Below are 26,350 nucleotides of genomic sequence, written 5' to 3'. Positions count from 1 at the left end.
AAAAATTACTACCAACTAGATGCCATGAAAAAGAAGGACAACACTCATAGCCAGGAGTTTTAGGGGGATGAATATCGTGAAGACATTACAACTCCAAAAATCTGGAGGAATTTCTTAAAAACCACACACATGCATGCCAGTTGGGAACGCTGCTGTCTGTGTTCCCAAGTCCTGGCTCCCCCAAAGCTGTGTCCATGAGGAGGACTTCCCTGGCAACCCCCTCAGCTTGCATTCCTGCACCGGGCCTTTGGGGGTAGCTTGGAAAAGCACAGAAACATTAATGAGGCAAGTGGGTTGTGTGTGCGTGCATGTGTGTGAATCTTCTGTCTTAAAACATTTCTAGAACTTTAAGCCTATTACAGAAAAGAAAATAATAATGGGGTGTAACACAGTATGGACGCTGCCAAGGGAATAAAACCACAAAACACATTGGTGCTTCAAGAGTTGAACATTTTCTTTTTCTTTTTCTGGAATACAGACCATAAAAATAAGAAGAAAAGAAACTGGATAGATTATATTTTGAGAAAAATACTAACCACCGTGACTACTGGTGGGCAGTTTTCATTTTGCTGCTGCCTCTTACGAGGAACAAAATCTTATCCTTGGCGGAAGGTAGAGGATACAGTCTCAGGGGATCACGTTTCTCATGGACGCATCTTTGTTATTGTGTAAAAGCAGGGGTTCTGAGCTAGGGTCTGCAGATAGATTTCAGAGGATTTGTGAACAGGGATAGGGAAAAGATCACATCCTTATTTTTCTCCAACCTGTAACCAAAATGAGTATTTCCTTCCATTATGAGTGTGGGCAATACGCCACAGCAGTCTCAGCAGTACCTGTGACTGTCACGTGATTAGGAATCACAGATCCTTTTCATACTGCATGAAAGTTGTAGCAGCTATTTGGAATTATCATTTATACTCATGACTAGTTCAAAATTACAGTTGTTATTAGACCTAGGGCCAGATCTTATATAATGTGTTGACAAGGAAACACATGTGTTACTATATTAAAAATTTGTATTTTGCATTATATTTGAACTTAATTGTTTTGTTGCTAAACTTATGTATTTTATAATTATGCACTGACCAATATTATTCTGAGAAGGGTTCATAGGCTCCACCATATACTTCAGAGTACAAGGCCAGGTGCTGGGTGCTAGGCAGTGGCCAGTCAGCATTTGCTCCCCAAGGGACGGGCTGCCTTTCTGTGACTATTCCTCTTCTTTAGGTGGAATTTTCAATACTGAACTTCCTTCTGATTGGACTTCTGTGTGTGTTCTTCTTTTGGCATTCACAATTCGTAACCATTTTAAGACCAAACAAAATTAAGAGCCACTTCCTTATCCAAGGGTATAAGGTAAATAACTTTGGAAAAACATTACAGTTGCTTTGGGAGCAGCCTAGCTTCAAATATTTCTGCTCTTTTAAACATTTGCATACCAGAGAATGAAGAAAAATTAAAATACAGTCCATTTTCATTTCTAGGGCTCTGGAGATCCCCACACCATCATCATTGCATCTTTCATGTCTGTCTGCAGAATGCGGGTATTGTAAGGCACAAAGCTGTCTGTGGAAATATGAACTACCAAAGGAAAAAAAATTGGCATCAATAGCTGGCATTTGTTGCAGAAGTTGTTGGCAAATATAGCTGTCTCCTCTTTTAGCCAATGGTAATGTGATGGTTTTAATTCAATAAAGCATTTCAAGAAAGTCCAAACATTAAAAGTTATAAACATTGGATGGTAAATATTTATTAGAAAGGGGAAATGAACTTTATGCAATTAGCCCAATCCATCTTTTTTTATGATTACAAGTTCCTCCTGTCTACATCAGCAAAGTCGCTTGCAAAGCAAAGTCATTATTTAACAAGACTTAAAGCTATTTAAGGTCAGATATTCTGCCAGGTGAAACAGAGGGTGAGAAGGCCAGAAGTAGTTATTATCAGCTGAGAGGAAGAGTGTGCCATTGCTACTGGAGACAGAAGCAAGAAGTGGGGAGTTAGGGTAACGTTCTGCCAAGGATCATGGCATCACAAAGCCCTCAACCCTTTTCAATATGAAAGAGAAATTTATCTGTCCCCCCTCCTCACCTGGTTCCTGGAGATTCTTAGTTGAAAGGTGCTATGTAATGATCACTTGTCCCTCTATCCTTCCTGCATCTCAGCAAAACATGCCACCATCACTGCTCCAAAGCCCATGCCTGACTGCCCCACGGGGAAAGGAAGGTGCTGGGAAGTGATGCATAACAGCCTCATTGGTTGACTTGAGCAGGGGTGTGCCAATGTGTCATGGCGTGTGCAGTGGACTGAGACGTGCATATTATGCTGTTTTTTAAAAAAAATATTGAGCACAGAAGCTATAAGCCAGTTGTTGCAGGAAGGCAACAGTGTCTAGAATGGTAATCAGCATTAGAGGGTCTTATGCATTCTTTTCTACCTAATGTTCGCGCCTTTGCTCTTTTCCATTTAATTCTTCTGGCCTTCAGCACACCATGGAGGTGCTGTCCATATCACACAGTGGTTAAGAAGATGGGTTCTCCAGTCATGCTGCCCAGGGTCATGTCCTGCCTCCATCTCTTGAGCATGTTACGTAGTCTCTCTATGCCTCCGTTTTCTAATCTGCAAAATGGGAAAATTAATTCTACTTACACAGCATAGAGTTGTTATGAGGGTTAAGTAACAAATGAACTAGAGCACTTAGCACACAGTAGGTGCTCAGTAAACGTTAGCTATATCATTTTTTCCATCAACTCATTTCCTGGAGTCAGTGGTAGAGGAGATGCTGTTTAGCTGACAGTCTCGTTGCCTGGTCCTTTTCTGCATCTGTCCCTGTCTGTCCTCACCACTCCTCCTGCCACTCTGGGAGCCTGTAACCTCCAGGAATTGCTCTCCAGGGTCCAGTATCTCTCTCTTGGTGTGCTTCCAGTCCCCAGGCTGGGAAGCCTCTTTCTGTCCTTTCCCAAGTCCCAGGGAGACTCTCATGGTCATCTTGATGGATGGAGATCCCTGTGGTATCCAGGAAGCTCAGGGTGTTGGAATTCCACCTTGGAACCAACAATATTCTTTTCTCTGATGTTGGTCGTTTCTAAACCTGGTGAGTCATTAGAATCTCCTCCAGAGAATGGCAGCAGTGTGTGTGCCTCACTCCGGACCTTCTGTGTTAGAATCTCTGGGGGACGGGCTTCAGCTATTTCTTTTTATTCAGCTTCCCCGGAGATTCTCAGGCTCAGCCTGGTTTGGGAACTGCTGATCTAAATGAAACCTGCCCCTTTAATGCCAGTGTACCTGGCCGGGGGCGGTGGGGTGGGGTGGGGGGTGGTGGCTGGTGGACCAGGAGCCTTGCCCTGCTCCTCGCAGAGAGACAGGGCCTGGCTGGACGCCAGGTCGAAAGCCGCTTGCCCGCCTCAGTCTCGGCTTCCTTCCCAGCATCTGCCACCTCTCTCAGAACTGTTGAACTTTGGCAGTAGAGGGCCCCAATTTTCCGGAAGTGTTTGAACCTTTACAGTGGACTGCCTCCTCACAGAGCTCTCCAGACTTTGCAAGTTGTGTGTTATCCTTCACTTCTTGCCCACCCTCCTTGCCAGCTGAGTGCCCAGTGCCCCAGCCCTACTCTCACCCAGCAGCACCCACCCCAGGTGTCCCCAGCCAGGTGACAGTCTCTGCAACCTTCAGGAACATGGAAGGAGTAACCAGCCTTCCAGAAGTGGGGCTGGCACGCTGGCCTGGGGGAAGGCTTCAAACCACAGTAGTTATGTGTGGAAATTTTGGATGAATAATTTTTCATCCAGCTCTTAGCATTTTATCTCCCTTTTGGCTTATGTTATCAGCAACAGATTTCTGAGGGCTTTTACATAACCATTCCCTTCAGTATTATCTTGAGTCAGAGCTGCTCTCCAAACAGTGCATGAAGAGTGCCAAAATAACCTTGAGAGTTCTTAAGAGGGAGACCACCAGGTGAAGAAAACGACAAAGCCTTGAAGGCATGAGCAGTCGTGTCTTTGTCCTGGGAAATTCAGACCTTCCCCGCATTTCCATGGTACTCCAAGGAAGGAAGCTCGGCCCAGGCTTATTTGTCATGCAGCACCTTGAGGAATTCTGCGGCAAAATGTTCTCCGCATGACTTTCAACAAACCTTAAATGTGGCTAGTGAGGTAACAGATGCTAGAACCAGGGATCCATTTTCTTTTCCTTGCTCTTTGGACTGGACCCATGGCTTTCCATTTCATTTAAGCCAAAGATTAAGCTTCCCAACAATGCTTGCTGATAAAACACCTTGGGCAGAGGGCACAGAGCAGTCCATTCCACCGCAAATAAGACAGGGATGAGCTCTGAAGGCCGGCTGACGGAGAGGATGCAAGATCAGAGGTGGGTGGGTGGGGGAGTGGGGAGAGGAAATTGGGGACCCATAGGCAATATAACCAATGGGTAAGAGTGTGTTCTGGGGTCAGGACAGGTTCCAGCCCTGCGGCTTGGGCAGGTCACTTAATTCTATTTCCTCGTCTGCAAAATGTGAGTAGTGACAGTTTCTGTCTCATGAAGTTGTGTGAGTAGTAATGAGGAATTCTGGTAAAGCTTTTAGCCTGATGCCTGGGCTGGGTAAATGCTTGGAATGTGTCAGCTTTTCTCTGTCTCTGCTGAAGCCTTGCACTGCTTGACATATGAATTTATTTGTTCATTCATTCATTCATTGATTCACTCAGCATGTCTTCTTTGGGTCTGTACCATGTGCTGCCAGATGTGTGCTAATGAGATGAGGAGGCGATAAGACACAGCTGCTGCCCCCCGGGAGTTCAGGATCGAGGGGCGAGGGGGTGGGAGGTGAGACACATGGGACTGTCAGCCACGGGACCAGTTAGGTTGGAGCACTCTTAGAACCCATCAGGGTTCTTCCTGGTGGGAATGGAGAAAAGGAGGAAAGACTTCACAAGGGTGGGGAAGAATATGGCAGGTGATTTCCTGGCTCTCTGTTAAGATAATTTAGCCCTGGTCCCTTCCCTGGCCTGAGTGCTCTTGAGGGCAGGCAGCAGGTCATTCTCGCTGTCCATGCTCTGTCTCCAGTAGGGGTGAACAGCCTGCAGGGAGGTGGGCCTGGAGCAGGGCCAGCGAGGTCACCGAGTGTCTGTGGACTATGGGTAGTCAGGTGCAGACAGGGAAAAGTGAGGGGCAGGAGCTAAATAAATGTGGAGCTGTGTCGTAGGGGTTTTAGTCCTGAAGGGAGTGAGGTATGGTTTAAGTCAAGATCTGTGTTTTCAGAAGATTTTGCAAGTGTGTTGAGCATGAAAAAGATTATAGTCAAGAAGACCTTCTAGGAACTATTGCAGCTGTCCAGCTGAGAGAGGAAGAGGATAAAACAAGGCAGTGGCATTGAGGGTGAAAAGAAAGAATTCACTCTGGAAAAGCCACATTTGCCATTTTTAATTTGTCTAATCAGTTCTTTGTAAATATGCACTGTGAGCACTAAATAATTACAGCAAAGACCATCTCCACCACAGATGGTTGGTTGATTATCTGTGTGACTTTTCAGAATTATTTTCTGAATGATCAATATATGCCCAAGGTATAAAATCCAGAATTAACCATTTATATGTTTCCTTTTTCATGCTAATATTAGCATGCTACCATACTGATGTGCATCTTGCTTTTTTCTCTTAACAGTACATTTTAGAGTTGTTTAATACCAATGAAAATTGAGTTGCCCCATGTTTTTTTGTTTTTTTTTTTTTAACCACAGATTGTGTTATTCTTAAAACTTTTTATTGTGAGGTAATTTTAGACTTAAAGAAGAGTTACAAAAATAGTACAGAAAGTATACACTTTTTACCCAGCTTCCTTCTCTGTTCACATCTTACATTATCAAAGTCAGGAAATTACTGTGGTATGATATTAGCTAACATACATTCAGATTTCACCAGTTTCCTCACTATTCTCCTTTTTCTGTACCAGGGTCCCATTTTGCATTTAGTTGTCAGGTCTCCTTTGTCTCCTCCCATCTGTGGCAGTTCCTCAGTCTTTCTGGGTCTTTCATGACCTTGACACTTGAAGAGTACCAGTCTGGGTTTGTCTGATGTTTTCTCAGTGCTTGGATTGGGGTTATGCATTATCAAGGAGACCACAGAGGTGCCGTGGTCTTATTACTGGTGCTGTTACTCTCAGTCACCTGGTTAGGGTGGTGTCTTGCAGTCTTCTCCACTGTAACTTACTGGTTTTCCTTTTGTTATTACTTTTGAGTTGATCTGCATCCAAGTATCCTGATCCCAAGCGCTACTGACATCTGGGGCTGGATCATTCTTTGTTGTGGGGTTGTTTTGTGCCCAGTAGGATGTTTAGTCTCTACCGACTATAAGTCAGGAGCATCCCCCTATTTGGGACAACAGAAAAAAGTCTTCAGATGTTGCCAGGTTCCTCTGGGGCGGGGCAGAGGGTGTGTGTGCAAAATTGTCCCCAATTGAAAGCCATTAATGTATAAGGTAAATACCTAGAAGTGGGTTAAAGGTCATTTTCGCACATATATATTTTTTTGTAGTTTTATTCACCTGTAACACAATGTGAAATACACAGAAAAGTGCTCAAATCATAAATGTACAGTCACATTCATTTTTCACAAACTGAACACACCAGCATAACCAGCATGAAGAAGTACAGCGTTTCAACAATTCCAGCAGCCCCCCAAAGCCCCCTTCTGTTCACTAACCCCCAGCGATAATTACTATCTTACTTTCTGATCCCACAGATTAGTGTGCCTGTCTTTGAACTTTATGTGAAATCAGGTTCATGCCTCCACTGTTGATAGATGTTGCCAGATTGACCTCCCACAAGAGCTTATCTGTTTACCATCCCACAAACACCACTTGGAAGTGCCTGATTCCCACACCTTCTTCCAATCTATCTGAGCTGTGCCAATCTGAACATTCAAGAAATGAGCCTGTTGCAAGTTGAATGGCATTTCTCTTGTAATAAGTTTGAGCATTTCTTCATATATTAAAAATCCAGTTGTGTTCTCTTTTCTGTGAACTGTCTTCTTAAATCTTTTTTATATTGTATTATTGATTTTTTTTTAGTAAGTTGTTAGAAGTTTTAATTACTAAGGAAATTGGCTCTTTAGCTGAAATATGAGTTGCAAATGTTCTTTTTTTCCAGTTTATTTGTTTTTTATTTTGTTTATCATATTTTATGTCAGGCAGAAGTGTGCATGTGTGTGTGTGAGTGTAAAGTGAAATATATCAATCTCTTCTTAAGGCTTCTGGTTTTGTGCCATGTTTAGAAAGGTCTTTCCCGCTCCTAAACTGTAAATAAATTTAATTCTCATGGCTTCTTCTAGTACTTTTATGGTTTAATTTTTATGTTTAAATCCTTAATCCAGCAGTCATTTATTTTAGGGTAAGGTGTGAGGTAGGGGTCCAACCTCACTTTCCTTCCAGATGGCTACTCAGGTGGCTCCATACCATTTATTGAATAATTCATTTCTCCCCATAAATTTGAAATGCCACCTTTATAATATACATTTCTGTATGTCTTTTTTTTAATATATTTTTATATTTCTTTATATTTCTGGATTTTCCAGTCTGTTCCACTAGTGTAATCATGTACCTCTTAATATTTACATACTGTGGCTTTATAAAATATTTTAATACACTAAACATATGCTTTTTCACAATTTTACTGGCTATTATTTCTTGTTTATTTTTCCATATGGTCTTTAGAATCTGATTGTTTAATTCTAAATTGCATTGGTATTTTAAATTCCATTACATTAGTTTATAGATTAACTTAGGGAAAAATATATAATTTTATACTTTAAGTCTTTCTACATAGTGTTCCTTTACATCCATTCAAGATAACTTCCCTCCCTGACTCAGGGGAATTTTAAAGTTTTTTTTTTTTTTAATGTAGATCTTACAAGTTTCTTAATATATTTATTCCTATGGAATGTTTTTTTCCTATTTAATGGGTCTTTTATTCCATTATATCTTTGAAATTGGTTGTATTTTGTATTCATAAAGAGCTTTGATTACAGTATCTTAGTTTTATACTTACCCATCTTACTGAATCCTTTTAGAGATTATAACAGTTGAGTCATTTGGGTTTTCTAGTTATATAACTCCATATTAGCCCCTAATTCTTTCTCTCACCTAAAATAACACTAAGAGTTGTGATAATGGACACCCTTTTCTTCTTCCTGACTTTAATAAGAATGCTTCTGATGTTTCCCCATGAGATAGATATTTTATCAAGTTAAGGAAATATCCATTTATTTATATTTTATTTTGTTAAAATATTTTAACAAAATGTTTTAATAAGAGATTGTGATTGAATTTTATTAAATGTCTTTTTAGCATCCATGGAGAGATCTGGATGATTATTATAGTTTATCCAGTCATTTTTTCCCCCCAAAGAGCCAACTCTTATATTTTTCTATGGTTTTTCTGTTTCCTAAATAATAAATTTCTCCTTTTATCTTTATTAATTTATTCTGTTTTCTTATAGATTTATATTGTCCCCTTTCAAACTTCTTGAAATGGACACAATTTATTTTCTTCTTGTTTACTAATATTAGTATTTGAGACTCTGAATATTCCTTAAAGCACTCCATTTGTCACGATATCTGTGTTTTCACCTTTATTATTTTCTTCTTTATCTGCAACTTTAGTTATAACTTTCCCTTTGACCCAGGAGTTGCTTAAACTGAGATTCTATCACTTTTACTGCATTCTATGGATTCAAAGCAAGCCAGTTGTTTCATGCCAAGGGGAAGGTGTTACACAAGGGCATGAATATCAGGAGACAGGGATATTGAAGCCATATTAGAAGACTCCTACTACTAAGTCAGGGAACTCTTTATTCTACATGGTATATCTTCTACATCAGCTATTTTCTTCTCAAATGTTGCCTCTGTCCCATTCTTTCTATTCTCTTTTCCCAGGACTATGATTAGACACATCCATCAGTATTTCTCACTCTGTCTATCATATCTCTTAACCCACTTTTTTTATTTCCCTCCTCCTTTTCTCTCCATGCTGCATTCTGTATAATTTCTTCATATCTATTTCCTAGTCACTAAATCTCTCTTTCAGTGGTGCCAAAAACCATTGATTTTCTTCAACAATTATATATTTGATTTTTTAAAGTTCTTTCTAGGTTTTTTTTCAAATTTGCCTCATCACATTCAATAGTATCTTGCTGCTAGCTTGTTTATGTGATCTCATCTTCTATTTTTTAAGACATTTTATAGAGTTATTGTATATTCAGTATCTGATAACTCTATTATCAAAACACTTTGAGAATTTAAATCTTTTGCTTGTTGTTTCTGCCATCTGTCACTCATGTTTACATGCTTGATTGTGAGTTTACATTTTATTGATGATAACCATGAAATTCTGAGAGCCTGAGTGGTGGTTGCTTTTCTTCAGGGAGAATTTATATTTATCTCAATGAAAGCCAGGAGATGCCACCAATCCTTCTAGGACTGGTAAACACTCTTCCAGATTCCCTGGTTTAATCTGGGTGTCTCAGGTAGAGCTTGTGACCTTGCCGCCAGCCCAAAACTTATTCTCCCAACTCTAGTTTCAGGATCAGTGCCGGCCCTCAGGGAAATGCACCCCTTGTATGTGCTTACCACAGATTGGAATATGTTTGTAATTAAGTATAAATATAGCCATGTGTGTATTTTGTATTTGCTTCCTTGAATAGTTCTTTTTACTTCTGATGAGCTCAGCAATAAGAATTGTGTTTTATTACAACACCTCACTATTTGTATAGTGGAGGAGCAGCCCAGCCTCCCTCAGGGTATCTATTCTGACATTTGCCGGAAGCAAAAGTGCCTCAGGCACACTTCTCTTTAGAGTTTCTACTGTTTCCTAACTCCATGAACATGATGAAATGAATGCATTTCCACCTCCAAACCCTTCCTTTCCATTCCCTCCACCACTCAATTTTATTCTTTTTCTTAGTGGTTAACATTTTACCTTTAAAAGTTCTTATATCTCAGTTATGTTTATCTGTTATGTTTTCTCCTCCCCCAGCTAGAAAAGCTGACGAAATTGGGACAATCTCCTATTGCCCCCACCCCACTGCACCTTCTTTTCCAGCCTGTTCTTATCAATATTATTTCTGCCTCACCTGAGGTGTATCATCTGCATTCTGTTCTCCAGCTTCAATCCTCCATTGTTTTTGTCAGATGCTTTGATCAGTGCTCACTTCCAATCCTTTTATCATGAGTTTTCCATCCATTTCTTTGTTGACAGAAGTTCATCCTTTAGTATTTTCTACAAAAGAGGATTTAACTCTTTATATGTTCAAAAATGTTTTTCTGTTACCTAAATACTTGAGCAACAGTTTAGTTGCTAGTAACTTCTTGGGTCACATTTTGTTTCCTTGTGTCTTTCTAAACATTACTCTACTGCCTTCTGGCAGTGAATGCTGCTGTAGAGAAATGTGCTTGTAGCCTAATATCTTTTCCCATCATCCGTGACCTACTCTCTTTATTTTTTTTTGGGGGGGGGGTGGTGGGCTGGCTGCCTAAAATATCTTTTTGCTTTATCTCTGAGATCCAGTAACTTTATTGGGACATGCCTCTGTGTGCATCATTCTTTGCCTTTTTTCCTGGAACAGGGCTTTGCTTTTCAATCTGAGACTGAGATCTTCTTTCATTTCAGGATAGGTCTTGAATTTATATTCAACTACCTCTCCTGTTACATTACTTTAGTTCTCTTCTTTAGGAGTCCCATGCTTCTGACCCAGCTTGGGGTCCTTGACCTCCACAATCATCTACCTCCTCACTGGAAAAGTGGAAAAATAGAGAAAGTCCAGTCTGCCTGCTTCCTACTTATGCTTATGTCAGCTCTCCTTTATGTGTCTTCCATATCTGTCATTTCCTCTTAATTGTTTTGAATTATTTGTTCATTTCTATTTTTATTGTATTCACTTTTTCTCAATCATCAACTCCATGTACCTCCCTGTGTATTCAGTAGTGTGTCTTTTCTTCATGCTGCTTTCACTTTAGTTATCATTGGTCATCTGATTTTATTTTCTGTTACATTTCTTGATCAAGTTCTTATAGCTCATATTTTATCTCCTTTGACATGACTGTCTTTTCCCTTAGTTCTTGTGTATTTGCTTTTTGCAAATGCAAAAAAAAAAGACAATTACTGTGTTTTTAAAACATTAATAGTACTATGCTTGCACATTGTTTTTAGCCATTCCATGATCATATTGTCTGATGAGTATTCTTCACCTGCTTTCTCCCTCCTGTTTCTTCTCCCTTTTTTATTTATAGTATCTTAGTATAGATCCTGTACTGCTTCTTTTCTACTATTGTTCACCTCTGAGTTATTCCTGAACCAGCTATTTATAGGATGTTCACGTCAGGGAGAAGGAGGGCTGCTTCCAGGCTATCAGAAACTCTCCTTATGAGAGGACTGTGTGTGTGTGTGTGTGTGTGTGTGTGTGTGTGTGTGTCCCAACTTACAGGGACTGCTCACCATGCAGAGACTCTCTCCTGCTTTGAGGTATGACCTCCTGCACATATGGTTTATCCTTATATTTCCTTGTGAAGCTGTGATTTCCCTGCTTTTACCTTGTGATAAGTTGAGTCCAGATAACCTTACATCACCGTCTAAGCATTTATTTACTTATTTAATAGTTTTATTGAATTATAATATGCATACAGAAAAGTACACAAATCCCTAAGTTTAGAGCTTGATTAGTTTTTATAAAGTGAATGCACCTGTGTAGGCACCACATGGGTCAAGAACCAGAATAGGAACCTTGATAAGTAAACTCCCAGTCCTGTGTTTCTGACCCAGCTCAGGGCCCTTGGTGTCCACAAACATCTGCCTCCTCATTGGAAAAGTGGGAAATATACAAACAGCTCATGCAGCTCAATGTCAAAAAAAACAAACAACACAATCAAAAGGGCAGAAGATCTAAATAGACATTTCTCCAAAGAAGACACACAGATGGCCAAAAAGCACATGAAAAGATGCTCAACATCACTATTATTATTAGAGAAATGCAAATCAAAACTACAATGAGTTATCACCTCACACTGGTCAGAATGGCCATCATTAAAAAATCTACAAGCAATAAATGCTGAAGAGGGTGTGGAGAAAAGGGAACCCTCCTACACTGTTGGTGGGAATGTAAATTAGTATAACCATTATGGAGAATAGTCTGGAGGTTCCTTAAAAAACTAAATATAGAACTACCATATGATCCAGCAATCCCACTCCCGGGCATATATCCGGAGAAAACCATAATTCGAAAAGATACATGCACTCCAATGTTCACTGCAGCACTGTTTACAATAGCCAAGGCATGGAAGCAACCTAAATGTCCATTGACGGAGGAATGGATAAAGAAGATATATATATACACACACAGTGGAATATTACTCAGCCATAAAAAGAACAAAATAGGGACTTCCCTGGTGGTTCAGTGGTTAAGAATCTGCCTGTCAAGGCAGGGGACACGGGTTCGATCCCTGGTCCGGGAAGATCCCACATGCCGCGGAGCAAGTAAGCCTGTGTGCCACAACTACTGAAGCCCACACGCCTAGAGCCCGTGCTCTGCAACAAAGAGAAGCCACCGCAATGAGAAGCCCACGCACTGCAACAAAGAGTAGCCCCCACTCGACGCAACTAGAGAAAGCCCACGTGCAGCAACGAAGACCCAACGCAACCAAAAAAAAAAAAAAGAACAAAATAATGCCATTTGCAGCAACATGGATGGGCCTAGAGATTGTCATACTGAATGAAGTCAGACAGAGAAAGACAAATATCATATGATATGGCTTATGTGTAGAATCTAAAAAAAAAAAAATGGTTCAAGTGAACTTATTTACAAAACAGAAATACAGTCACAGGTGTAGAAAATAAACTTATGGTTACTGGGGGGAAAGGGGGGGTGGATGAATTGGGAGATTGGGATTGACATATACACACTACTATATATAAAATAGGTAACTAATAAGGGCCTACTGTATAGCACAGGGAACTCTACTCAGTACTCTGTAATGACCTATATGGGAAAAGAATTTAAAAAAGAGTAGCTATATGTATATGTATAACTGATTCACTTTACTGTACACCTGACACTAACACAACATTGTAAATCAACTACACTCCAATAAAAATTTTTTAAAAAAGAAAGAAAATACTGCACATTTTGATTCTAATTTAACAATACACACTCAACTGGGGAAACCCAAAGAATTTCACCTATGGTCGCTAATAAAGGCATGAGTCCAAGTATTGCCACTCTCTCTGCCTGCATCTTGTCTTGGCCTCCCTGAGTGAGCCCTTAAGACTTGCTACTAACTATTGCAGGACCTATGAGTAATAAACTCACCTACTTCAAAAACAGAAAAAGAAAAAAAAAGAGAGAAAGCCCTGCCTCCCAGGGCTGTCGTGAGCCTCAGGATGACAGATGTCAGAGCACTTTGTCATTTGTAAAGCGTGACGTGAGTGCCAGCTATCCATCTAGAAGTCATCACAGTGACAAGCATTGGTGTTGTCCACCCATTTGTTCAGCTGTGAAAATGAATCACAGAAAGGCAGTTGCTTGGCTTGGGCGCACAGAGCAATGCTGGTGGCCAAGCTGAGGTCAGAGGCTACAGCTTTACAGTCACCTTTTCTGCTTATCCTCATTGTTTTTAAACTGACTCCCAACACTATAGTTTTCTCTTACTCATTTTTGAACTTCATATAAATGGAGTCATGTAGTATCCCATTGTTCTAATAGACCATAATTTACCTGTTCTGCTGTTGATAGGTGCTTGGGTTGTTTCCATCTTGGGAACTAATACAAATACTGTGGCTGTGAACATTCTTGACAATGTTTTTGGTGAACATACACACACATTCCTGTTTGATACAAACCTAGGAGTGGAATTGCTGGTATTGCATGTCTTCAGCTTTAGTAAGTACTGTCAAAGAGTTTTCCAAAGTTGTGGAACTAAGAATCTCATCATCAGTTTATGAGACACTTGGTGTGCTCACATCCTTGCTGACACTTGGTATTCTCCATCTCTTTCGTTCTAGCCATTTTGGTCGGTGTGAAGAGGTAGCTGGTTGGTTTTGTTTGTTTGTTTGTGTTTTTTAGCTGGTTGGTTTTAATTTGCTTTTCTCTGATGACTAATGAAACAGCATCTTTTCATGTTTTCTGGCCATCCTATATGTATATATATCCTTTTATGTGAAATGTTTGTTCACATCTTTTGCCCATTCTTTTTTTTTTTTCACACACACACAACGTATTTTATTTTTACAAGAGATAAATAGACTGACACCAAGCATTGTACATGGATGACCACAACAAAAGCAACAATGATTGCAATTACCAAACATGAAACACACTCATACTATGTCATAATATTGACATTCAGTCCAGTGATCCTCCACTGTAACAGCTCCTTTACTTTGCAATGAAAATTGATTTGTATATTCTTTGCCTCTGAGTCCTTGTGGGATTTTTTTTTTAATTCAAACAGAAAGTCACAAAAATTATACTCATCCTCATCAGTTCACTCAGTCCCATGTAATTAATTTTTTTTTTCATCTTGATCTTTTGTTAGCACTTTTATGAGTTCATCAGTTTTTCATTAGAGTTCTGAAAATGCTTATTCATTCAGTTCAGCAGTACAGTTACCAGAAACCTGTACTTGTCAGAGTCTTTTCCATGAATTTCTTGAAGATGAAACTCTTTTATAGGAACATATTTGCAAAAGCGTCAGAGTACACCCAGAACTGTCTGTAAATGACAAAAGACTTAAAAATGACCACGGTTAAAGATTTGATGAAAGTTCATAATAATGCAGTTGACAAGAAAATTAGTTATTTCTGAGATATACATTTTAAAGTAATAACTAGGATTATGACTTATAACATTATACCAGAACATATAAGATTTTTGGAAATTTCATGTAATGTCTGAAACATTTATATTAACATATTTCCATACAAATAACCCAATGAAAGTTTAGTATTAGTTGTTTTGTTTGTTTGTTTTTTTATACTGCAGGTTCTTATTAGTCATCAATTTTATACACATCAGTGTATACATGTCAATCCCAATCGCCCAATTCAGCACACCACCATCCCCACCCCACCGCAGTTTTCCCCCCTTGATGTCCATATGTCTGTTCTCTACATCTGTGCCTCAACTTCTGCCCTGCAAACCAGCTCATCTGTACCATTTTTCTAGGTTCCACATACATGCGTTAATATACGATATTTGTTTTTCTCTTTCTGACTTACTTCACTCTGTATGACAGTCTCTAGATCCATCCACGTCTCAACAAATGACTCAATTTCACTCCTTTTTATGGCTGAGTAATATTCCATTGTATGTATGTACCACAACTTCTTTATCCATTCGTCTGTTGATGGGCATTTAGGTTGCTTCCATGACCTGGCTATTGTAAATAGTGCTGCAATGTACATTCGGGTGCATGTGTCTTTTTGAATTACGGTTTTCTTTGGGTATATGCCCAGTAGTGGGATTGCTGGGTCATATGGTAATTCTATTTTTAGTTTTTTAAGGAACCTCCATATTGTTCTCCATAGTGGCTGTATCAATTTACATTCCCACCAACCGTGTAAGAGGGTTCCCTTTTCTCCACACCCTCTCCAGCATTTGTTGATTGTAGATTTTCTGATGATGCCCATTCTAACTGGTGTGAGGTGATACCTCATTGTAGTTTTGATTTGCATTTCTCTAATAATTAGTGATGTTGAGCATCATTTCATGTGCTTCGTGGCCGTCTGTATGTCTTCTTTGGAGAAATGTCTATTTAGGTCTTCTGCCCATTTTTGGATTGGGGTGTTTGTTTCTTTGATATTGAGCTGAATGAGCCGTTTATATATTTTGGAGATTAATCCTTTGTCCGTTGATTCATTTGCAAATATTTTCTCCCATTCTGAGGGTTGTCTTTTCGTCTTGTTTATGGTTTCCTTTGCTGTGCAAAAGCTTTGAAGTTTCATTAGGTCCCATTTGTTTATTTTTGTTTTTATTTCCATTACTCTAGGAGGTGGATCAAAAAAGATCTTGCTGTGATTTATGTCAAAGAGTGTTCTTCCTATGTTTTCCTCTAAGAGTTTTATAGTGTCCGGTCTTACATTTAGGTCTCTAATCCATTTGGAGTTTATTTTTGTGTATGGTGTTAGGGAGTATTCTAATTTCATTCTTTTACATGTAGCTGTCCAGTTTTCCCAGCACCACTTATTGAAGAGACTGTCTTTTCTCCATTGTATATCTTTGCCTGCTTTGTCATAGATTAGTTGACCATAGGTGCGTGGGTTTATCTCTGGGCTTTCTATCTTGTTCCATTGATCTATGTTTCTGTTTTTGTGCCAGTACCATATTGTCTTGATTACTGTAGCTTTGTAGTATAGGCTGAAGTCAGGGAGTCTGATTCCTCCAGCTCCGTTTTTTTCCCTCAAGACTGCTTTGGCTATTCGGGGTCTTTTGTGTCTCCATACAAATTTTAAGGTGATTTGTTCTAGCTCCGTAAAAAATGCCATTGGTAATTTGATAGGGATTGCATTGAATCTGTAGATTGCTTTGGGTAATATAGTCATTTTCACAATGTTGATTCTTCCAATCCAAGAACATGGTATATCTCTCCATCTGTTGGTATCATCTTTAATTTCTTTCATCAGTGTCTTATAGTTTTCTGCATACAGGTCTTTTGTCTCCCTAGGCAGGTTTATTCCTAGGTATTTTATTCTTTTTGTTGCAATGGTAAATGGGAGTGTTTCCATAATTTCTCTTTCAGATTTTTCATCATTAGTGTATAGGAATGCAAGAGATTTCTGTGCATTAATTTTGTATCCTGCAACTTTACCGTATTCATTAATTAGCTCTAGCAGTTTTCTGGTGGCAGTTTTAGGATTCTCTATGTATAGTATCATGTCATCTGCAAACAGTGAGTTTTACTTCTTCTTTTCCAATTTGTATTCCTTTTATTTCTTTTTCTTCTCTGATTGCCGTGGCTAAGACTTCCAGAACTATGTTGAATAATAGTGGTGAGAGTGGACATCCTTGTCTCGTTCCTGATCTTAGAGGAAATGCTTTCAGTTTTTCACTGTTGAGAATGATGTTTGCTGTGGGTTTGTCATATATGGCCTTTATTATGTTGAGGTAGGTTCCCTCTATGCCCACTTTCTGGAGAGTTTTTATCATAAATGGGTGTTTAATTTTGTCAAAAGCTTGTTCTGCATCTATTGAGATGATCATATGGTTTTTATTCTTCATTTTGTTAATATGGTGTATCACATTGATTGATTTGCGTATATTGAAGAATCCTTGCATCCCTGGGATAAATCCCACTTGATCGTGGTGTATGATCCTTTTAATGTGTTGTTGGATTCTGTTTGCTAATATTTTGTTGAGGATTTTTGCATCTATATTCATCAGTGATATTGGTCTGTAATTTTCTTTTTTTGTAGTGTCTTTGTCTGGTTTTGGTATCAGGGTGATGGTGGCCTCATAGAATGAGTTTGGGAGTGTTCCTTCCTCTGCAATTTTTTGGAAGAGTTTGAGAAGGATAAGTGTTAGCTCTTCTCTAAATGTTTGATAGAATTCACCTGTGAAGCCATCTGGTCCTGGACTTTTGTTTGTTGGAAGATTTTTAATCCCAGTTTCAATTTCATTACTTGTGATTGGTCTGTTCATATTTTCTGTTTCTTCCTGGTTCAGTCTTGGAAGGTTATACCTTTCTAAGAATTTGTCCATTTCTTCCAGGTTGTCCATTTTATTGGCATAAAGTTGCTTGTAGTAGTCTCTTAGGATGCTTTGTATTTCAGCGGTGTCTGTTGTAACTTCTCCTTTTTCATTTCTGATTTTATTGATTTGAGTCCTCTCCCTCTTTTTCTTGATGAGTCTGGCTAATGGCTTATCAATTTTGTTTATCTTCTCAAAGAACCAGCTTTTAGTTTTATTGATCTTTGCTATTGTTTTCTTTGTTTCTATTTCATTTATTTCTGCTCTGATCTTTATGATTTCTTTCCTTCTGCTAACTTTGGGTTTTGTTTGTTCTTCTTTCTCTAGTTTCTTTAGGTGTAAGGTTAGATTGTTTACTTGAGATTTTTCTTGTTTCTTTAGGTAGGCTTGTATAGCTATAAACTTCCCTCTTAGAACTGCTTTTGCTGCATCCCATAGGTTTTGGGTCGTCGTGTTTTCATTGTCATTTGTCTCTAGGTATTTTTTGATTTCCTCTTTGATTTCTTCAGTGATCTCTTGGTTATTTAGTAACGTATTGTTTAGCCTCCATGTGTTTGTGTTTTTTACATTTTTTTCCCCTGTAATTCATTTCTAATCTCATAGCGTTGTGGTCAGAAAAGATGCTTGATATGATTTCAATTCTCTTAAATTTACTGAGGCTTGATCTGTGACCCAAGATGTGATCTATCCTGGAGAATGTTCCATGTGCACTTGAGAAGAACGTGTAATCTGCTGTTTTTGGATGGAATGTCCTATAAATATCAATTAAATCTATCTGGTCTATTGTGTCATTTAAAGCTTCTGTTTCCCTATTTATTTTCATTTTGGATGATCTGTCCATTGGTGTAAGTGAGGTGTTAAAGTCCCCCACTATTATTGTGTTACTGTCAATTTCCTCTTTTATAGCTGTTAGCAGTTGCCTTATGTATTGAGGTGCTCCTATGTTGGGTGCATATATATTTATAATTGTTACATCTTCTTCTTGGATTGATCCCTTGATCATTATGTAGTGTCCTTCCTTGTCTCTTGTAACATTCTTTATTTTAAAGTCTATTTTATCTGATATGAGTATAGCTACTCCAGCTTTCTTTTGATTTCCATTTGCATGGAATATCTTTTTCCATCCCCTCACTTTCAGTCTGTATGTGTCCCTAGGTCTAAAGTGGGTCTCTTGTAGACAGCATATATATGGGTCTTGTTTTTGTATCCATTCAGCAAGCCTGTGTCTTTTGGTTGGAGCATTTAATCCATTCACGTTTAAGGTAATTATCGATATGTATGTTCCTATGACCATTTTCTTAATTGTTTTGGGTTTGTTTTTGTAGGTCCTTTTCTTCTCTTGTGTTTCCCACTTAGAGAATTTCCTTTAACATTTGTTGTAGAGCTGGTTTGGTGGTGCTGAATTCTCTTAGCTTTTGCTTGTCTGTAAAGCTTTTGATTTCTCCATCAAATCTAAATGAGATCCTTGCCGGGTAGAGTAATCTTGGTTGTAGGTTCTTCCCTTTCATCACTTGAAGTATATCATGCCACTCCCTTCTGGCTTGTAGAGTTTCTGCCGAGAAATCAGCTGTTAACCTTATGGGAGTTCCCTTGTATGTTATTTGTCGTTTTTCCCTTGCTGCTTTCAATAATTTTTCTTTGTCTTTAATTTTTGCCACTTTGATTACTATGTGTCTCGGCGTGTTTCTCCTTGGGTTTATCCTGTATGGGACCCTCTGTGCTTCCTGGACTTGGGTGGCTATTTCCTTTCCCATCGTTAGGGAAGTTTTCGACTATAATCTCTTCAAATCTTTTCTCTGGTCCTTTCTCTCTCTCTTCTCCTTCTGGGACCCCTATAATGTGAATGTTGTTGTGTTTAATGTTGTCCCAGAGGTCTCTTAGGCTGTCTTCATTTCTTTTCATTCTTTTTTCTTTAGTCTGTTCCGCAACAGTGAATTCCACCTTTCTGTCTTCCAGGTCACTTATCCGTTCTTCTGCCTCAGTTATTCTGCTATTGATTCCTTCTAGTGTAGTTTTCATTTCAGTTATTGTATTGGTCATCTCTGTTTGTTCTTTAATTCTTCTAGGTCTTTGTTAATCATTTCTTGCATCTTCTCAATCTTTGCCTCCATTCTTATTCCAAGGTCCTGGATCATCTTCACTATCATTATTCTGAATTCTTTTTCTGGAAGGTTGCCTATCTCCACTTCATTTAGTTGTTTTTCTGGGCTTTTTTCTTGTTCCTTCATCTGGTATATAGCCCTCTGCCTTTTCATCTTGTCTGTCTTTCTGTGAATGTGGTTTTTGTTCCACAGGCTGCAGGATTGTAGTTTTTCTTGCTTCTGCTGTCTGCCCTCTGGTGGTTGAGGCTATCTAAGAGGCTTGATGGGAGCCTCTGGTGGTGGGTAGAGCTGACTGTTGCTGTGGCGGTCAGAGCTCGGTAAACTTTAATCCACTTTACTGTTGATGGGTGGGGCTGGGTTCCCTCCCTGTTGGTTGTTTTGCCTGAGGCAACCCAACACTGGAGCTTACCTGGGCTCTTTGGTGGGGCTAATGGCAGACTCTGGGAGGGCTCACGCCAAGGAGTACTTCCACTGCCAGTGTCCCTGTCCCCACGGTGAAACAGAGCCAGCCCCCGCCTCTGCAGGAGACCCTCCAACACTAGCAGGTAGGTCTGGTTCCGTCTCCCCCAGGGTCACTGCTCCTTCTCCTGGGTCCCGATGTGCACACTATTCCGTGTGCACCCTCCAAGAGTGGGGTCTCTGTTTCCCCCAGTCCTGTCGGAGTCCTGCAATCAATTCCCACTAGCCTTCAAAGTCTGATTCTCTATGAATTCTTCCTCCCGTTGCCGGACCCCCAGGTTGGGAAGCCTGACGTGGGGCTCAGAACCTTCACTCCAGTGGGTGGATTTCTGTGGTATAAGTGTTCGCCAGTCTGTGAGTCACCCACCCAGCAGTTATGGGATTTGATTTTACTCTGATTGCGCCCCTCCTACTGTCTCACTGTGGCTTCTCCTCTGTCCTTGGACGTGGGGTATCCTCCTTGGTGAAGTCCAGTGTCTTCCTGTCGATGATTGTCCAGCAGCCAGTTGTGATTCTGGTGCTCTCGCAAGAGGGAGTGAGAGCACGTCCTTCTACTCCGCCATCTTGGTTAATCCCCTTCTCTGCCCATTCTTCTATTGGGTCTTTTTCTTGATTGATCAGTAGGAGTTTTAGGGTTTTGTTTTATATATATTCTGGATACAAATCTTTGTTGGTTCTGTGCCTTACAAATCTCTCTCCCAATGCAAACATCTCTCACTTTCTTACAGTTGTCTTTGATAAACAGAAGTCCTTCATTTTGGGACTTCCCTGGTGGTCCAGTGGTTAAGAATCCGCCTGCCAATGCAGGGGACACGGGTTAAATCCCTGGTCCGCGAAGATCCCACATACCGCGGGGCAACTAAGCCTGTGCATCACAACTACTGAGCCAGTGCTCTAGAGCCCACGAGTTGCAACTACTGAGCCCATGCGCCACAACTACTGAAGCCCACGCACTCTGGGGCCTGCGTGCTGAAACTACAGAGCCCGCGTGCTGCAACTACTGAAGCCTGCGCACCTAGAGCCCGTGCTCTGCCACAAGAGAAGCCACCGCGATGAGAAGCCTGCGCACTGCAACAAAGTAGCCCCTGCTCGCCACAACCAGAGAAAAGCCTGCGCGCAACAATGAAGACCCAGCGCAGCCAAAAAAAAAAAAGTTCTTCATTTTAACATTTCCCTATTCCAGCTCATTTTAATATTTAATATTAAATAGTATAATTAATAGTATAATTAGTATAATAGTATAATTAAGTAGTATAATTCATCAATTTTTTTCCTTTATGGCTAGTACTTTCTTTGTTCTGTTTAAGAAATCTTTGCCTGACCTCATTCTCCTTTTCTTTGATGATTAGAAAAGTTACGAGAAAACACTGTCTATAAAGCTCACACACCACTGTCTTCCTCTCTCCTAAGGGGCAATTAGGTCTCCTAATCCTAAACACTCCTACCCCATAAATTCACCTCCTGGGCCCGCCTTGTCTCATGAATACGTGTCCACACACTGACACCATGCTCTGGAGGAGCTCTTAGGTCAAAGTGCATGAAATCACACACTTAACAAGGTGCCGTTGGTCTTTATGGGGACCAGCTGGTGCTGTGCTCCAGCCACTCATCCTGTTAACTCTCCATTGAGAGGCGGACAATAATGGGAATGTGGAGGCTTTTCTGAACCCAAATGTGCAAAATTCCACTCGACTCATCAACTTCTTTAGGGGCGCAGAGCAGCTCTGACATACTTGAAAAATGAAAAAGGGCTGTGGGCTGTTCTGAGCTCATTGTCAAGCCTGCGGTTCTGCTTTCCCTCCCTTTGCGCCTTTGTTTCTGTCCCTTCAACATCTAAACATTTTCCAACTTTGGACAGCACAGTTGCGCGTCTCCTCTGCGCAGATGTTCGCGATTACTTGGAACAGCGGCCTCTGTACTGAGTCCTCACACCCTCGTGAGCCCCGCAGGGACTGCCCTGAGCTGTGCATGGGGACCCTGCCTGAGGTGTACCCTCTGGTCCACGGCCCTGGAGGATGGAGCCCTCAGGCATTGTCGCCATGATTGGGTCTGGCATCCCGGAAGTACTGCGTCTTTCAAAGAGCCTTAAGTACATCTGTTCTCAATTTTCAGACCACAAGGCGAGGATTTGGGTGCAAGGAGTTTATCTGGGAAGTGATCCCAGGAAGCACTGTGAGAGGGCAGGGAAATGAGGGGCGATCAAGCAAGGTGCACTGATGGGCGGACAACAGACCACCCCTGGGACCTTGCCAGATGTGTGGACCTTGCCTCAGAGCCATTCCACCCAGGGACAGGTGTCCAGCTCCCATCCCTTGTGGTCAAGGGTTGCTCCGTGGCCAGAGAACGGCTTCTAGCAGGCAGATCAGGGGAGCAGCAGGCCATATGGGGGGACGGTGTCTGCCCTGAGTCCTGCAGGGGAGACCGAGGCAGATGGGGAGGACACCTGCCATGTCTGCTTCAGTTATTTTGATAAAGTGTCTCATTCTGAGTACTTTACCCATGTCCAAGTTTCCAGTTAATACAAATGGGAAAATATGAGTCTGTGTTTTTAAATGCTTTTTCCTGTTTTAGTAGAATTATTTTAATTGTATATTCATGGATGGTAAGACATTCTCTAGGTGAAATACTATAAGAAATCACAGGTGGCTCAGCGGAGCTAGCAAGCAGGTGACCTCGGGGAGGATTGAAGTTTGCCTCTTTAACCCCAGGGCAGCCCTGAGCCTACATCACCTGTTGGGTTCTCACTCCTGAGGCTGCATAGCAGCTGCACCAGCCTCAGCTCCAGAGCAAGCCCGCCCTGAGGAGACTTGGTTGCCGAGGTTCTTTTCCCATGCGCTCTGTAGACTGGTGGGAATCTGCCTTGTACCTTCCTACATTGAACGTATCTGCTTGTTAAGGGCTCCCAGGCTCCAGCCTGCATCGGATGCCTCCTAGGCCCTCAATAGCTAGTGCAGGAACTGCTGAGCTCAACCCCCAGGAGGTGAGCCCTCCTAGGAGTAAATGCATGGAATTTTGTTGAGCTAAATGAACTAGTTGAAATGATGCATCTATTTTTTTTGATATCCAGATACATGACCCTCCTTCTTCCCCTCATGTTTCAAATCCCAAATCCAAATTGGTCAGGGGGCCCCACCTTCCGGCCCCATTGTGACCTGTGTGCGGAGTTCTCGGCAGTCACGTTCCTTCCCTTGTCAGCAGCATCTGATGTGCGCTGGACTGTGGTGCCTGGTGGAAGGAGATACATCCTGCAAGACCAAACTGGACCCTCCCCTGGATGGCACAGAGTGTGGGGCAGACAAGGTAACCCAGCTTCTCACTGCCCCCAGCAGGCAGCCCCATATCCCCTGCACATTGGCACCTCTTCTGAAAGGTGGTCCGCACTGCACTCAGGAGCCCCTGAAGCACCCCCGGGCCACCCCAGAAATGCCATGGAGCCCACTTAAGGCACAGAGGGATACGTTCAGCTCTCTCCTTTTTTTCTTATACAGGAATCATTTACTCAATATTTTTATTAAATTAACTCCTTTTGTCACATGAGCGAATTTACTTAAAGCTTTTATATCAGTAGACCGTAAATGGAAAAACAGGATCACTTGCCGTGCAGAAAGGGCTGTTGTAAGATGATTTTAATGAGAACAATACTAGCGGTTAAGAGCACCAGTCTTTGGCCTGATCTTCATTAACAGGAGAGACTGGCAAGTGTTAGGAGAGATGTTCAGGACCAGCAGCCACAGCCCAAGGCTTTCTCTCTGGTCTTATTGTACGAACTGAAAGAGATGCTGTGATCAGGACCATTAAGTCACATCTCCTGCCCCAGGGTTTGTGCCGCACACGTTGGGAAATTATTTTAGAGGATTGGCTTTCTCTTATCCTCAGAAAGAGCCAAGGTTCTCCCACGTGGCACCAGCTGTGTCATCTCCAAGCACCAATCCCAACCCTGAAGTTCAAAACTACAGAGCCAGGAAATACTGCCTTCCAGAAAGAGACTCACATTAAACAGTTTGCAGAAGATAGGTTTCTCCATGAGCCATGTGAGTTCATCCTTTTTCTGGGAATTTAGAGAACCTCCACTGAACACATTCACTTGGAAGTTTAGGGCAAAATCCAAACCCCAGAGCCATAGCGGTGTCAGGTTGGATATGGAAGGAATGTCACCAGAGTTAGCAAACTTACACACCCCGAAATAGTCTACTTTTGTGTAAATTACAAAAATTGGGTTTCGGAGGCATGGTGTTTTCTCACGTGGAGGGGATCTCAGTTTTTAGTAAGTAGGTTTGCTGCCCTGCTGTGTTTCAGTGGTGCCGCGCGGGGGAGTGTGTGAACAAGACGCCCATCCCGGAGCACGTGGACGGAGACTGGAGCCTGTGGAGCACCTGGAGCATGTGCAGCCGCACGTGTGGCACGGGAGCCCGCTTCCGGCAGAGGAAATGTGACAACCCTCCGTAAGTCCCCCTGACCAGCCTTCTCCAGGGTGCTTGGATCGGGGTTTCCAAACTGCAGCTCGCATTGCCTTAGCAGAGCAGGATCTGTCTCCCGCTGTTGATTTGAGCTGAAGGAAAGTGAACTTGAACCGAAGGTCCAGGTTGCTGGGCATTGTGTGCGTCAGACGGCATCTCAGCTCAAACAGAACTCTCTCTGTAACAGAGATGCAGTAAGTCCTGTGGGGAGCTGGCTACCCTTCCTTGCGTGGGCCCTGGTAGAACCGTTTCTCATCCAGCTGGAAGAGAATCCCTCCCGGCCTGCTTTCCTGGCTGCCTTAGACAAGGGTTATCCCAGGGAAGCTGGCAGACCTTTGGAAAAGTGAGGCTGACCTTCAAATTGGCTATGAGCTAATCTGGGAGCAGGCTGGCTGTTGATAAGTTACAAAGCATTTGTGGGTTCCACTCTTTTGTATCCAAATATCTTTCACCTGTCCTGTTAGAACTGTTTGACAGAAAATAGTTTTTTAGTTTTGTTTCCTCATAGGCTTCCTTTTATTGACTATGATGACGCCATAATCTTTGTTCACCTCTACACATTTGCTCCAGAAAAACTCAGGGCTAGATCTTATGCTTAACTGTAATAATTCCTTTATTACAGGTTTATTTTTTCTCCTTTTCTCTTGCAATTTCCCATTTTTAATGTTTCTTTGAATAATCTGTTTTACATCTTGTGTGCCATCAGCTACATCACATTAATTTTTGAAAATGAGCAAGTTATAAATTATGACTAAAAGGAAATGGTTTATATCTACAATTAAATCGTATTGATGAATAATTAGCAAACCTCTCCTGTATTTAAAAGTTCTAATGCCCAAGGTATATCCGAGACCAATTAAATCACAAACTCTGCAGGTGGGGCCCAGGAATCAGATGTGCCGAATCTCTCTGGGTGACTCCAATGCCCAGCCAAGGTTGAGAACCTCCAGATTAAAGGAAAACTTATGCTCACAGTTTAGTCAATGTCAAGAACACTGTATTTTCTGGTAGTGCTGTATACATTGGCATTATGTATTGTCTTATTAAAACTTTTCCCTCCAGCACCCAGCAGAGTGCCTGACAGATAGTAGGTAGGTATTTAATCTTTTAGAAGTGAATTCTTAATTAAAAGCATAGGTGGTATATTAGGATTTTCCAGAGAGGCAGAACCAATAGCCATATACATATGATTTATTATCGGCTCACATGGTTATGGAGGCTGAGAAATTCCATGATCTGCCACCTGCAAGCTGAAGGCCCAGGTATAATTCAGTCTGAGTCTGAAGGCCTGAGGACCAGGGGAGCCCATGATGTAAATCCCAGTCCAAGGGCAGGAGAAGATGAGAGGAGACATCGCAGCCCAAACAGTGAGGCCTCCTTCTGCCTTTTGTTCTAATCAGGCCCTCAGTGGATTGGGTGATGCCCACCCACACTGGGGAGGGTAACTTCTCTAGGAGCCCACCAATCCAAATGCTAATCTCATCTGGAAACACCCTCACAAACACCCCCAGGAAGAATTTTTAGTCTCGGCATCCCATGGCCAGTCAAGTTGGTACATAAAATTTGCCATCATAGATGGGTAGACGATTAGAAAACCTATTTAGCTAAGTGGTGAGA

At 41.3% G+C, this 26,350-nt stretch overlaps 1 protein-coding gene across 3 annotated transcripts in view; it reads left to right on the top strand.

Moving 5' to 3' along the window:
* The window catches only part of ADAMTS17 (ADAM metallopeptidase with thrombospondin type 1 motif 17), a 364,035-nt gene that overhangs the window by 208,251 nt on the left and 129,434 nt on the right, over positions 1-26,350 (top strand). For 2 of the 3 annotated variants that reach the window (XR_009699355.1, XM_061179998.1), the window contains exons 11-12: positions 23,472-23,576; positions 24,573-24,718. Coding sequence is in view for 2 of the 3 variants with exons in the window: in XM_061179998.1 (XP_061035981.1) it covers positions 23,472-23,576; positions 24,573-24,718 (251 nt within the window). In the remaining variant the exon portion in view is untranslated. The remainder of the gene's footprint in view (positions 1-23,471; positions 23,577-24,572; positions 24,719-26,350) is intronic. The other variant, XM_061179999.1, reaches the window with a different exon arrangement.

Source organism: Eubalaena glacialis, chromosome 2, assembly GCF_028564815.1.
Source record: "Eubalaena glacialis isolate mEubGla1 chromosome 2, mEubGla1.1.hap2.+ XY, whole genome shotgun sequence".
Taxonomy (NCBI): domain Eukaryota; kingdom Metazoa; phylum Chordata; class Mammalia; order Artiodactyla; family Balaenidae; genus Eubalaena; species Eubalaena glacialis.
Note: the sequence above shows the minus strand (reverse complement) of the source record. Positions and strands in the feature narration are given on the sequence as shown.